The sequence below is a fragment of the Corythoichthys intestinalis genome, chromosome 4 (assembly GCF_030265065.1).
Source record: "Corythoichthys intestinalis isolate RoL2023-P3 chromosome 4, ASM3026506v1, whole genome shotgun sequence".
NCBI classification, from domain to species: domain Eukaryota; kingdom Metazoa; phylum Chordata; class Actinopteri; order Syngnathiformes; family Syngnathidae; genus Corythoichthys; species Corythoichthys intestinalis.
Window position 1 is genome coordinate 55,116,451 of NC_080398.1, and position 15,993 is coordinate 55,132,443.

The 15,993-nt window shown below is 38.3% G+C and overlaps 1 protein-coding gene across 4 annotated transcripts in view; it reads right to left on the bottom strand.

The window, feature by feature from the left end:
* spire1b (spire-type actin nucleation factor 1b) overlaps positions 1 to 15,993 on the bottom strand; it is an 82,825-nt gene that overhangs the window by 40,988 nt on the left and 25,844 nt on the right. For all 4 annotated transcript variants that reach the window (XM_057834015.1, XM_057834012.1, XM_057834014.1 and 1 more), the window contains exons 3-4: positions 9,382 to 9,609; positions 9,105 to 9,230 (exon numbers count right to left, since the gene is read on the bottom strand). In XM_057834015.1, the coding sequence (XP_057689998.1) occupies positions 9,105 to 9,230; positions 9,382 to 9,609 (354 nt within the window). The remainder of the gene's footprint in view (positions 1 to 9,104; positions 9,231 to 9,381; positions 9,610 to 15,993) is intronic.

A 15,993-nucleotide genomic window follows, 5' to 3' on the forward strand; every position in this document is an offset into this window, starting at 1 on the left:
CATTATAAAATACTGTTCTACACTAAAATACTGTACTCAACTCTACATTGCTGATATTTTCTTGCATCAACGGTGTAGAATGGCAATGATGCTGATGTCCCTATACATATATACATATATTTCTGATTGAATAACTAAAAACAATATTAAATTGTGGTGTTTTGTAATTGTGATATGAAATTACCCACTTTTTGTTAGTAGTTCTATATTGCTCAGCAATAGTTCAATCCCATCACACAGCAGCAACATTTTTGGAACAGTGTGTCTGAACACTGGTTGGAAAGTAAGTGATTCAGCAGCTTTGTCTGAGAGTCAGCATGTCTTATACTGTCATCTACTGTAGGACATTACTTTGTCTTCATTGTGGCGCATTTTAGCCTGTCAGCTTGTCTTATCAGCACCACACCAAACTGTCACATCAGACTGTTGGGACCACAGTTTTTGACACTGCTTTTTATTACTTATCATTTATAGTTGAACTCTTTATCATTTATAGTTGAACTCTACCATGCCCAATGGGTAATCTGTTTGACAATTTCAACTGAGTGTATAATATTGTAATTTGGGGTATTCTATCGCCAAGTTTCCGAGGTACTTCCACATTTCTGCTTGAAACTTCTGTTGTACATTATCTCCATCCAAAACAACAGTGGAGCTGGAATAACATTACTGATCAAAATCCCTCAAAAAAGACAATTTGGAAATACCGCATCCATCTGCCATCATCACGACATGGGAGGACAACATGTTCATGAAGGCAGATGTGGAACCAAGTCCGTGCCACCACAAAGACCTGGTGTTTATGCAGTCATGTTGCCACTAGTGTTATGGAAGGTATGTTCTTCCTATTCCTGCATTTTCATGTGTCCAGTGCTCAAAAATTACAAAAGCTAAAATCTTGCTCATAAAATGACTTGTTGTCTTTGATATTGTTATTACGATGATGATTGTAATTATGATGATGTTGTCCAAATGTTTTATTGCGGTAAATATCTGCAATAAAAAAGAATGACATACTATTTTTGTTTATGTACATACTTTGTAGTATTTCGTTGTAACAACAAAATCCGTGTCAGCCCTTCTGCATTCGGCAACTGTAATATTATTTGTAATTTCACCTTATTTTGGTCACTCAAGTGGCCGGCCTATCAATCTACACCTCAGGTCAACACAGGCTGGCAGGTTGTTATAATTTTGTCCACGAATGATCAACGAACTGATAAGAACAAACATACAGTGGTACCTCTACATACGAATTTAATTCGTTCCAGGACCTTGTTTGTAAGTCGAAATGGTCGTATGTCGAGCAGGATTTTCCCATAGGAATACATTATAATTCCATTAATTCGTTCCAAAGCCTAAAAACATACACTAAATTCTTAATACTGCTGGCACTGTTACAAATGGCAATTAAACATAGAAAAACAAATAAGTTATAAATAAATAATTCAGAATAATATAATAATAAGAAGAATAATTAATAATTATTCCTGTAAATAATGTAACGAATCGGATTCTAATATGGCGGACACTTTTTACTGTCCCTGAACGCACCGCGAAGGTGACGTCTCAGTGAGATAGGTCGGTGCGGTAGAGATAATACTTTCGTTTTCTTGAGAGCAGTCAACTGCTTAAGACAATGGGCGTTTTGTGTTGGATAAGTTCTTAAATAAATGAAATGAAATAAAAACGTGACGAAGCTGGCGATTTCCTTGGCAATGTTACCACAATAATAATTGTCACCTTAACTTATAAATAGTGGCGAACGGTGGTCGGAAGAGGACCATGGAGCTGTATTGTTGAGCCAGTTCAGGGACGCGCACCCCAAGCTCATATTTTTCTGTAACTTGCATCTTCATTTCAAAGGTAAGCATCACTTTTTTCCTTGTTTCTCCAACTGTATCAACTTTTTTTGAAAACTGTGTTGATTTCTCACACAAGAAAATCCACCGTGCGTTCGTTTGCAGTGCTGTCATGTCGTCGTATTTCGAGCAACTCGTCGGATGTAGAAACAAATGGCGGTTCAAATTTTACGTCGGATGTCGAAAAGATCGTGTGTCGAAGTGATCGTATATAGAGGTACCACTGTACTTTTAAGTAGATCCTTGTTTAAAGCACATCCTTAACTTATTGTCTGCATCTAGCTTCGATTTAAGGCTTATGGCGAGGTAATTCCATAACGGCACTTTAAAGCTGGGGGCTGTTCAAAACTTTCCACTTCCTACCATATATATAGTATAGGCGCTTCCAGGAGTTCATGCACTGCACAGAAAGCCTCGGAGTCTCATCTACGTCGTGCTAAATCCATTTTTGGAGACTGCGTGAGTTCCTTTGGCTTGATTTTGCAGTTTTACTTTTAACATTTTAACTGTCAACGCACTGTTTACTTCAATCGCACTTCATATTGTTCTGTCTAAACTGGAAGTTCGGAGCAGAAATTATCGAATTATCAAAAAATATGGCGCCACCCATGTTTGGCTCAGGAAACTTGTCTATAACTGTTTTAACACATTGAAATTTCCTATTTGTGACCAAAATGTAATAGTGACAATTCAACTTATACCATATAGATTTTAACTGAACACATTACTAATATTACCACAAAAAAAAAAAAACAAAAAAAAAAAAAAAAAAACCAAATAAGTCATTTTCTACCATTGACAGCAACAGAAGGTAGGTTGCAAAGACGTTACATTGGGAAACATTTCAAAAATGACTTTTAACATCACATGATGTGAAAATTTAAGATGGTTCTCATTTTACTGTATTGGATGCTGTGTCAAGGATGGGCTTGTTGTAAACCAAGTCAACAAAAAGTTACTAGTGAATTAGTTAAAGAGGTATGACTAAGTGTTGTTATGTCAGCATGACTCGTAAAGCATGAGCCCGTTCATTTATCTTAAGGCATTACCACAGATGCCGTCAAATATCAGCTGATGCTCTGAATGCTGTCCTCATACCCGTTGGCCTTTGTAATTTGCATGCCGATTTCATGCTACTGTTTAAAATTCCTCTATGTCATGCCTCACTAATGAAAAACAATGGAAAGTACTGTACACAATCCTGTATATTATTGGTCTAATGTAAATACTTCAATTGGTACACCCACTCTATTTGAGAAAATCCAATGCATAAACATATAATGGAACAATTTTTTTTTTTTTTTTTTATGTCATTTGATCAGGTTTGGAATCTAGGTGAGGAATGCCCCAAATTCCCTTCTTCATTTTTTTTCACTCTATTCTTATTGATCAAAAACACCGGGTAACTCAGTAATATTTCATACGGAAATAAACTTTGTTCTGATTTAATCACGCTTAAAATCTGGACTTGAGGGGCTTCCCCGACCCCATTTACTGCCTTTATCAAGTGTTCGTCACTCATGTGACTTTTGGCAACAGATACTGCAAGCTTCATTATTTGGTTCATTAGTACATTATAAATTATCAACGACATTAAATATTTTAACGCAAAATAGTAAATGCATAGCTGAGATTATCCATCCATTTTCTACTGCTTATCCTCTTCAAGGTAGGTATCCTTATTGACTTTGAGCGTTGAAAGTATACATGTGCCAATTACCGGTTTCAAGGTATACTGTGGTATGAAAATGTCAAGGTTTCAAAACCGCTAAAATTTTCCGTCTTACCGTCCCTAAGGTATTAGCTATTTTTTTATATCCCCATAATGCATGGAGAAATCCCTCGCTTGCCGCTGTAAGTCACAACCCTCCCCCACCGGTTGTTGCTCAGTGTCAGTGAGTCAGCTGTGCTACACGATGGCTAGAGGACGTGAAACTCCTGAACTTTTTCGCCCATCGAAGAAAACAAAATCGCTGGTATGGGAATACTTCGGCTACAGAAAAGTTACAGATGGCCGCGGCTTAGATGAGATGGGCCAACCGACATGTAAAACATGTTTACGGAGGGTGGCTGCCGAGGAGGCAATACCTCCAATATTATTTTGCATTTATACAAAATTAAATGTTACTAAACACTGTCATGAACGTTTCCCACCAGCTACGAGAGTTAATTCCAGCGTGTTTAGTGTGTCTAGCGATGGTAAAACGTGGTGTTTTTTTCTGTGTTGAGAAAGACAGTGTGTGTCTAATGTAAACATGATACGAGTCATACACACGTGCTTTTTATGGAAAATAATTCAATTATTTTTGTTCTGATGATCATAATGTTGAGCTGTGGCTGTGGGTTTACGCTCATCCAAAGGACTGCATTTATTTTAATTTTATTTAGAATATTTTGGGTTTTTTAACATTTATTTTAACTTAACATTATACTTTTGTTCCAATTTGCCAATATGTTTTGAAAAAAAAAATCCTGTTCAATGGGAAAAAAAGTTTTTCTTTGTTGTTTTTTTTCAAAACCCAGATATCTCAAAGTAACACATTTTAGAGCTGTAATTGTAATACCGTGATACTGTGGTATTATGGCTTAAGGTTATCATACTATCAGAATATCATAACGGCTCATGCCTAGTTGAAAGCAGACTACATCATCCAAAACTGGTCGGCAGTCAAGCGAAGGAGATGTAGAGACAGAACCAGTTAAACTTACATTCACACTTAAAGTTACTGAATAGGTTTCATGATTCCATGTGCAGTCTAGTTACCCACAACAGCACATTCAGTGCTTAAGATAAATGGATAACAGTGTCATGAATTACAGCATTTCATATAGAAGGCCCGATAGTGGGAGTGTCACAGACAGTGTCATGGTTCATTCCCCTCATGTGCAGGCAGTGACCTGTGACGGCATGTACTGTACATTTTGGGCCGTTGGATGCCATTGATAGTAGGGGTGGGAACCTCCGGATACCTTACGATATGATTTGCGATACAAGGCTCATGATGACGAAAATGCGATACAACAATTATCAATGCATAGGTCAGGAAATTACAAAATTCTACAATAAACCTAATAAGCAGAAAAAACAAGCCATTTTCATCCTTTTGCTGTGAATTTAAATGAGTGTATCACGAGTCTATCTCTAGTAGACATCTGATCCATTTGAAGTGGGAAGGTGGCAGCGAATGTCCATTTGCTACCATCCCTTCCACTTCAAATGGATTGGACGTCTAGCACCGTCAGTGGCAAACATTGAGTCACCATAGACATTATTCTGGTGGAAATTTTTGCGAGCAACCAGTTGGTTCCTTTTTTTAAACAGGGACATATTTTCAAACCAACATATCGATTCTTGGTGGGAGCATATTGAGAACCTATTGGAATACAAAGTATCAAGATATATCACCATATCGATATACTGTCATAGCCGTAACTGACAGTGACAGTCGACCAAACCTACTCTAAATATGAACTTTTTTAAACTGACCACACACTAACTCTTATATTACCACTTAAAACATTAAAACTAAGAAAACAGATCAACAACCTTCCAATTGCTGTAACAGCTTTAGTAATTTTATAAATTAATCAAAAATGTTACACAAATGTGTAGATTTTCCCAATGTTCATTTTAATACCAACTTGCAAACTCATACCTGTAAACTCATACAGTTTGCCCATACTTTTAAACAGATACAGCATAAAGCAAAAAAAAAAAAAAAATTACAAAAAAGAAAAAACAATAGAAGAAAAAAAAAAAAACAACTAAACATATATATGACAGAAAACACTCAGGTGACCTGAAGTTCCGCTTTTAGACCCCCAATTTGGCCAAATTACAAAATTGTCCTATATGGTTGTGTGAAAGCTTGAAATCTCAATTTTCTGGGAGAATAAAAATTTTGAACAGGAGGGCATTTAAAATGTTTTTTTTTTTTTCAAACAGCGAAACCCTATCTGGAGGTGAGAACATGAAAGAGCAGAATTAAAGACGCCACGACTTTAACGAGATATTATCGCGTACTTACCTTGTTTCGATCCAAAAACTCCGTGTAGCATGTATCACATAGTGTCAAGACACAGCTGTGAATGGCCACAGCTGGATTTTGGGGGGATTTTATGGGTGAAACATGGTAACATAACAAGGGTCGCGATGCAGAAATCGAAGACATCAAGGAGTGGTCGAGATTTTCTTTTTCATATACTGTATTTACCCTTTTAAACTTTTTTTTCAATTTTTCTTTGTTTGGATCGATTATTTATCATCTAACATATCAAAATGCGACAGTAACAAAAAACAAAAAAATACAATTAAGCGATATTATGAGGTAGATATCCGTGACTTTTTTACAGACACAATTTTTTTCAATGTGACGTAATTTGTTTAAAAGTTTAAAATATGCGAGTTAATAATTTTTAAAAATCTTTATTTTTAATGAAATATTAGACATCAATTAATGATTTTAAACTAAAAAAGACAAACATTTTGAATAATAAATATAATTAATTACCTTCGTTTTATGGCTGGGTTGAAACAAAAGCAGTTGCGCGACGTCTGTAAACGGGGATTTCCAGGGTAAAACGGACAAATTAAAAATAGTTCGGGGGCTTAATGCGCCATGAATCTGCTATGGCCTTGCAAAGGTATTCGGCCCCCTTGAATCTTGCAACCTTTCGCCACATTTCAGGCTTCAAACATAAAGATATGAAATTTAATTTTTTTGTCAAGAATCAACAACAAGTGGGACACAATCGTGAAGTGGAACAACATTTATTGGATAATTTAAACTTTTTTAACAAATAAAAAACTGAAAAGTGGGGCGTGCAATATTATTCGGCCCCTTTACTTTCAGTGCAGCAAACTCATTCCAGAAGTTCAGTGAGGATCTCTGAATGATCCAATGTTGTCCTAAATGACCGATGATGATAAATAGAATCCACCTGTGTGTAATCAAGTCTCCGTATAAATGCACCTGCTCTGTGATAGTCTCAGGGTTCTGTTTAAAGTGCAGAGAGCATTATGAAAACCAAGGAACACACCAGGCAGGTCCGAGATACTGTTGTGGAGAAGTTTAAAGCCGGATTTGGATACAAAAAGATTTCCCAAGCTTTAAACATCTCGAGGAGCACTGTGCAAGCCATCATATTGAAATGGAAGGAGCATCAGACAACTGCAAATCTACCAAGACCCGGCCGTCCTTCCAAACTTTCTTCTCAAACAAGGAGAAAACTGATCAGAGATGCAGCCAAGAGGCCCATGATCACTCTGGATGAACTGCAGAGATCTACAGCTGAGGTGGGAGAGTCTGTCCATAGGACAACAAACAGTCGTACACTGCACAAATCTGGCCTTTATGGAAGAGTGACAAGAAGAAAGCCATTTCTCAAAGATATCCATAAAAAGTCTCGTTTAAAGTTTGCCACAAGCCACCTGGGAGACACACCAAACATGTGGAAGAAGGTGCTCTGGTCAGATGAAACCAAAATTGAACTTTTTGGCCGCAATGCAAAATGATATGTTTGGCGTAAAAGCAACACAGCTCATTACCCTGAACACACCATCCCCACTGTCAAACATGGTGGTGGCAGCATCATGGTTTGGGCCTGCTTTTCTTCAGCAGGGACAGGGAAGATGGTTAAAATTGACGGGAAGATGGATGCAGCCAAATACAGGAACATTCTGGAAGAAAACCTGTTGGTATCTGCACAAGACCTGAGACAGGGACGGAGATTTATCTTCCAACAGGACAATGATCCAAAACATAAAGCCAAATCTACAATGGAATGGTTCAAAAATAAACGTATCCAGGTGTTAGAATGGCCAAGTCAAAGTCCAGACCTGAATCCAATCGAGAATCTGTGGAAAGAGCTGAAGACTGCTGTTCACAAACACTCTCCATCCAACCTCACTGAGCTCGAGCTGTTTTGCAAGGAAGAATGGGCAAGAATGTCAGTCTCTCGATGTGCAAAACTGATAGAAACATACCCCAAGCAACTTGCAGCTGTAATTGGAGCAAAAGGTGGCGCTACAAAGTATTAACGCAAGGGGGCCAAATAATATTGCAGGCCCCGCTTTTCAGTTTTTTATTTGTTAAAAAAGTTTAAATTATCCAATAAATTTTGTTCCACTTAACGATTGTGTCCCACTTGTTGTTGATTCTTGACAAAAAATTAAAATTTTATATCTTTATGTTTGAAGCCTGAAATGTGGCGAAAGGTTGCAAGGTTCAAGGGGGCCGAATACTTTTGCAAGGCACTGTATTTGTGTATCAAACACAACAGTTCTTTTGGCTTAAAATACAGCAGTTTATTTTAAAGAGGAGTGCAAGAGCAGAAACTGCTTTTTCAGTGTTGTCTGTGTTTTCCGCCATATACTGTATATTGTTGCATCTACAAGGATAACGCCAACTTCGTTAAGGTTATCGATTGTTTATGTGCAACCGAGAGCACGAACACGACTACTGTGAGCCGTAGCGAACGACAACAAAACGAAAACAAAACAACAGCCTTTGTGCTCCCAGAAACTCTACCACTCCTCCCCCTTTCTCCAGTCATCCACACAGTGTGTTTATGTACAGTATGTAAAACACAACACTCCACACATCAACTATATGTTTCCAGACAGTATGATTTTTTTGTTTTCCAAACAATTTTTGGTAGCAAATAAAGAATCTTTAAAATATCATAGATACATATGAAATCCATTTAAACTTCATGTCACAAAACTACTAACAGTGTGTGTTGCTATCACATTTCATATTGTGTTAAACTCTAATCTCTAAAAAGTATGAACTGTAAAACAGTTATGTAAATGTGTATTACAAACACGCACGCACCACCGCCCACACGCACACACTTCAATTTTAGATGTTGTAAGGGTTTTTGCACGAATTAGGGTAATTAGTAATATTTCAGAATGGAAACCTTGGACCGATGTTGGCAGGTAGACAAACTCATTCAACAAATGAAAGAGAACCGACACATTAACAGTTAAATTCTTTGCAGAGGGTTTCTGGTTGGAGACCTAGTTTTGAAGCCACGTGTATTAGAGCTTCAGAATTTTACTTCCATCACCGGTGCCGTGAGGCATTTACTGAAAGCCGAAAGCACTAAATCTCCTGCCTCACTAGGTCTTTCATAGCGAAAGTAAAGGTCAGTCATCATTCCACTAAATACTGATGCAAAGGGCGGGACTTCTCCACGCCCCAAACCATGATGGGGATGATAAAAATGACAACTTACCTCTTTGGCACTCTTGATCTTGTCCAGGAATGTCCGCAGTTCCCTGGTCTCGGTGTATAAAGCCCGGCATACTGCCTGGTAGTGACTAGCTGCATCTGACTGACTGGGTAGGTGATCCGTGCACAACTATAAGAAACAACTATGATTAAAATATTGGCATTAACGTGAAACTCTAAAGTTTTGCTTTTTTAGTGAGCTTGGTTCGAATATTTCAGACAGAAAGCATGGATGGGTGGATTTTCAAATATGTTGTTGTTGTCACACCAAATAGATGCACCTTTAGGATATTTTTGTAGCAATGACCACTAGAAATGTTGTCAGGGTCGTCGTCTTCTTCCTCAGTTGCCTCATAGCCTTCATCGGGGCAGGCGTCCCTTTCATCCTCAGCTATGTTGGTCATCATGTCAATGAGCTGCTCCAGAGGAGGACTGAGCTCCCTCTCTTCATTCTCTTTCAGCCCATAGTCCAGAGCCTTGTAGATCATGATGCCCAGAGACTCAATTACCTGCAGGTACATAGAGCAAACGCCATGCGCTTAGAATCCAGGCAGTGTTTGAAATTCCAATTAACCTTTACACTTTACTCTGTCTTTCTGAATGCATCACTGGTCACTTAGTGGAATGGCTTCCATGCCAAAACTTGATTGTGCGCTAATTTGTTAGAATTTGACTATTTTCTAGATGCTAGAGTGTTTACAGCAGTAGTGCTCACAAGTTTTTATCCGCCAAGATCTAATTTTCAAGGAGGCAACGTCCCGCAATCTTTTTTTTTTTTTTGCCTAGAAAGATCAGAAGCAATATTGCACAACGAAACATAGTTAAGATTTTTTTGGGGCCTTAAAGAAAATATCTTTTTTTTTCGGGTGCCACATTTTACCCACACTGGCGTTGCAATTGATTGTTAGATCATAATGGACATAACGCGTAAAGAGGTCCACCGATATATTGGCCGGCCGATATATCGGGCCGATATATGGACTTTTTTCCAACATCTGCCACTGGCAGAATAACAAAAAAATAAGCCGATAAAAAAGGATTTTGATCAGGCATCTATGTGGGCATTTGAGCCGCTGCTGACTGACAGTAGGACACAGGGAAGACCCTGCAGCAGCTTGAAGACAGGCTTTTATTTTTTTTAATCTCGCATGAGACAATATGCAATGTTGCTTTAGCCTTTTAAGGTGTTTACTGAGTGATCCTTATACTGTAAATGTAAGTTGTCACATTAGTGTAGCATTCGCGTTAGCATTAGCTTTAGCATGGCGGGCATCCTTTTAAACCAATTGTGTAGGTTTGGTCTCAACATTGGTAGGGACGATGTAGCAGCATAACCTGCATGTACACTTTTTGCTGGGGACAGCACATTAATGAGACCATACAGATTGGGTGAATGGGGTCAGGGCTACATTTCCACAAATTAACAAACTTAATTAATTGATAGTCTAAAAGATCAATGCAAAATAAATATGTATTGACTTATACTAATTTTCACGTGTATTGGTTCAGGTGATACACTGTTCGATTCAAACCTTTGTTTTCAAAAACTACTAAACATACATTTTAAAAACTTCCAGAATAAATGTCTGGATTTTATTAGCAAATTGAAATTGCAATATTTGAACACAACTTGTTAATAATCTTTTAACTATCCAGGAATGCTAAAAATAAACATTTTTCTTAAGACCACTCAACATTGTCTAAATAAATAAGTTAAAGATAAGTAAAAAAAAAACTTCTTTGTCAGAGTATAACAAAAATAAATAAAAATGGAGCCCTCCATCAGGTAAAACACTACTGCTTTTGTCTATAAGCACAGCCAAACTCAACAAAAAGGTGAGGTTCAAGGTGTCGCTCTTGAATGGTTCAAGTCGTACCTAAATGAACTGAGTTTTTGTGTAAAAGTGAGCAATTTCAGCTCCAAAAAGGCATCGCTTCCACACGGGGTTCCCCAGGGATCTGTTCTCGGCCCTCTTTTATTTTTGCTTTATTTATTGCCTCTTGGTTCTGTTTGTAGGAAACATGGTGTTTTATTTCATTTCTATGCTGATGACTGTCAGATTTATTTTCCAATGGCGCAAAATGGCACTTTCTGTCAACTCATTGAATGCCTAAATGATAAAAAGTCGTGGCTTTCACTTAATTTTTTAAGTTTGAATGAAAGCAAGACTGAAGTTATGGTGTTCGGACCAAGTAGCCAGGCCTCCCTGAATGTTGACCTCGGTTCATTGTCTCCCTTTCTTAAGAACTATGTCATAAATCTGGGGGTCAAATTTGATTCTGATTTTAAAATTGAGAAGCAAATTTCTTGTGTTCTACGGGACTATTTTTATCAGCTTCGCCAGATTGCTAAGGTGAAATCTTTTGTTTCACGCTCTGATTTGGAGAAATTCATTCATGCTTTTGTCATAACTCGGCTGGATTATGGTATTTTTTGTATGCAGGCGTCGGTCAGACTGCACTGGCCCGTCTGCAACTTGTACAAAACTCTGCTGCGCGACTCCTAACTAGAATCCGCAGGCGCGAACATATCACCCCGATTTTAGTATCTCTTCACTGGCTCCCAGTACATTACCGGATACATTTTAAGATATTATTTGTTTTTAAATGTTTGTATAATCTTGCGCCGCCATATCTGTCAGAACTGCTTCAGCCTTACAGTCCAACCAGAACCCTCAGATCAGCTGACCACCTGCTTGTAGAAGCTTGTAGAAGCGTTCCCGTCAAGGGGAACATTTCACGCGGGGCGGCCATTTTTCGGCACAACACCGGGAGCACTTATTTATAACGCTTTATTGACGTGAAAACATCAAATGTTTTCATGGACGGATTACAGTAACGGATTTACGACTGTAAGATCAGTTTTAAATAATTAAATTACACAAAATATTAGTAATGTATTTTAGTAACAAATCGTGGACTGGGCCACATAACCCTCTTTGAACAGAAATGTATTAGTCTACAGGTTTTCACGACCATATCCCAATGACAATCACACAGGTATGACATTTGTTAGTTCAAGCAGAGTAAAATAATACATATTCACAGTACAAGAAAGTCGTTTCCGTGTGGGCGCTCCCGTCAGGGGGTACATTACACGCATGGCGCTATTTTTCGGCACATTGCCTGTTGTTGCGCTCACCTTCTTGCTGCGCGACCCTGGCGACGAGCTTCGTAGACTCCGTCTGATGATGTCTGCGATCGTGTTGGCATCATATTGATGTTTTCGCCACTGTCTAACGGCTGTCGACACAAACGCATCATGGACCGAGATAAACAAACCGTGCTGCTTTCAAGATTTGCCCTTTTAACAATGGGCACACAGCAACTACTAAATTGACCGTTTATCTTCTCTGTTACTGCAACCAACCGCCACACATCCCTTCACCATTTTGATTAAACAATGTTAACGATTGTTAGGAAGATTTTTGGGTTCGTTTACTAGGCGGTGATTCCTTAGACAAGCAGAAAAACACGCAGTAATAGACCCTACTCACATGACGTCACAACCACGCCTCCGCGCCATGTTGTCCGTCTACTCGTCATGTTAACGCATTACCGCTTCGTAAATTCCTCCTATTATAGCGTGTTTTTCTGCTCGTTAACATTAATAATCATAATGGTGAAGGCGTGTGTGGTGGTTGGTTGCAGTAACAGAGAAGATAGACGAAGAGACTTGAAGTTCTACCATATTCCGAGAGACCCAGAGAGGAGAGCGAGACGGACTGCTGCAATTCGACGGGAAAACTGGGCTCCAAACGATTACCACAGATTATGTAGTAGTCATTTTATATCTGGTAAGATGCATTTAATATATATTTAGAGGGTTTTGGGCTGACAACAACAATTAAGATTATTGCGAGGCTAATCGCCGACAACATACAGTTTCAAATTCAAGATGCTTATTTCTTCCATCATCATTACATTTTGAATAATATTTAGCTGGCACCAAGTGAAAGAAGCTGGCCTCGTCTACGGATCGTCAGTTAAACAGGTGTGTCCAAACCTTTTGCAAAAGGGGCCAGATTTGGTAAAAATGCGGGGGGCTACCTTGGCTGATTCACATAGAACAATATATTTAAACAAATTTTAGCAAGCCCTTCTGTGTGTCACATTTACTTTTTTTTTTTTTTTCATTAATTCATAATTTCAACAATCTCGCCTTTGTGGCGTTCTCTTTCGACACTCGGGCTCTAGGCTGTATTGGCACCATGGAAAAAGTGCTTAGAAAATGGATTTCGTTCCACTGAAATGGATCTACATGACCTCTGCATTGTAATTTACATACGTTGCTAATTACTACCAAAAAAAAAGTTCTACTCACGGTTTCCAGTCATTTTTTAGTAATTAGCGTTTTCGTGTCGGTCTTTTTTTCCCCCGTGGCGCAGTGATATTGATACGGCGGAGTCGTATCGTCAGTGTGTGAAGCCATTTTAGGTCACGTGCACCAATAGGAGACGAGGACTGTTGCTATGCGCTTCTAAAACAAACAATATGGCGGCGACCGTGTCAAGCTACGACACGAGCGAAGATGAACCAAAGATAAGAAAACCGCATTCGGAATTTAGTCAAAAGGCATCGAAACGATGCTATATGCATCTCTCAACTGTCCAAGGGCGAAAAAGGGCAGGAATTTGGAAAAAACGTGCAGAGCCCGCGTGGTTGCGTCAGACAATGGCTTTCTCTCCAGGCTCCGTCGAAGGATCTTGCTGAAAATGCGTCGACTGGGATTTTTAACGACATTCACTACAGGTAAGCCACACGCACGCCTTTTGTTGTGAATAACTATGGGAGTTGCGGGCTTCTGGTCAGATCACATATGAAGTTAAGACTTGCAATGTGAGTTCTGGGCTGTAGCGGTCATTATTATGATGTTAGATTGTTAACTTTGAGCAAAAAGTTTAGATTGACAAATAACATAGTATTTAGTCTGTTTAACCGTAGTTCCAAAAACCTATTTGATAATTTTATTCAGGAAAAAATGGCAGAATAGACAACCCTATATAATTTGGATTGGAAGATTATGTAAATATGATATGGATGAAACAGGTCTCACATGGTTTATGTGTGTGTGCGTGTTTTTCAGAACTGAAACACCCTTCACTGACAGCTACAACTTCTTCTGTGAGACCGTCGTCCATTAAAAGATTAGAGTTGACCAGGAAGTGCTGCGAATGGACAAGCTTGTGGAAATATGGCTTTATTGGGACCATGGAAAAAGTGCTTAGAAAATGGATTTTTTCAAAGCCAATACCCTCCTAACTTAGTCACCAGCCAGAAATGTATCTTGATGTGAATACACAAAAATACAGATCTAGTGTTGCTGTTTTTGCTTGTTTTAAGTGTTATATTAATTCTGGCAACACAAAATCTTTATCAAATGTCATAAACACATCTATCAAACATTTGAAACAAGTATTGGTGCCTTAGTATACACATAGGTGAATTCAGAATGAGAAATGTAGCTAATTTCTTGAAGGACACACTTCAACATTAATGATTTGCACCCAGCACAATGAAATATATACTGAATTAAGCTAAAGGCTTATGTGTCATATTAAAAATATCACAACCTACTATGCAATGAAATATATAAAATAAAAAATGCACGCCATGATCATAAATAGCTGAAAATCAACCCAATTGCTACCACACCCTCCTAAATGTGAATCATGGCAAAAATGGAAGAAGACAAAAAAATTACAGGGTGATCAAAAATATAATGTGCCAAAATCATAAGGTGATACTTAAAAAATGAAAGACATCACATAAGAAGTGATGGACACGTGTTGAAGATAACTTCCAAGTTTTATTTCATGTTTCACAAGTGCTCAAATGTGAGCACACCCAGCAGCACGGACAAAATCAAGCCACGATGAGAATTCCTCTCAAACGTGTGCATGTCGCAGTTATTGTCTTGATTGCAACTGTTGTTCGATATTTCACATCATCAGTACTTGCTGGACGTGTTGGTATGTTAAAGACAAAGTTCGTTATCCATCTTGATGGCACATAACGTATGTTATACACTAAGTGTATGTTCCACCACTTCCAGCAAATATTGATGACATGAAAGATTACATAACAGACGCAATCAACACGGGAGGGAGGAATTCTCATGTCAACTTGATGTTGTCCATGCTGCTGGTGATGGCCATATTTGAGTACTATGAAAACATGAAAATAAACTTAGTTACTTCCTACATCTGTCCAAGGTAGTTTTTTTTTTTAATGTTTTTCGTTTTTGACATGGCATTTTGATTTTGGCACAGCCTTTTTTAATCACACTGTATATACACAAAAGTTTGGAATCATTCAAGTATGGTACTGTTGGTACACATTTATTTAAACATGGAAGTATCTCATACTATAAAAATACACATTATTACACATACAAATATTGAAAAACGAATTAAAAAAAAAATAGAAATAAGAGAATAGTAAAACTGTACATGACAACATTACTCCTCAAAATCGCTTTACTCAAAGTCATCATCCCATCCAAGTGTCTTCTGTTTCTTTGGAAACATTCTCACATGCTTGGCACCGATATAAATCAGGACAAGAAAGTTTTGCAGACATACAGGAACATCTTCCCATGTCACAATTGGTTGCCTTTCAACTACAGTTGACTACTTGCAAAACAGTATCAGGGGCAGGATTTTTAGTCATCCATGTCACTGCCAACTGCCCATCCTCAATGTCCCACCCATTCCCAATGGGTGAAGGGGCACACATTTTAACTGTCAGACAACGTTTCATAATTGCTGCTTGATAGTTTGCTGTCCTGCAATGTTGGTACAGAGCATCAGTTTTGGGGGGAATAGAATGTTCTGGCAAGACTGACGAGGCTATACAGAAAGATCTGCATTTGGCATCATTTTTGGCACATG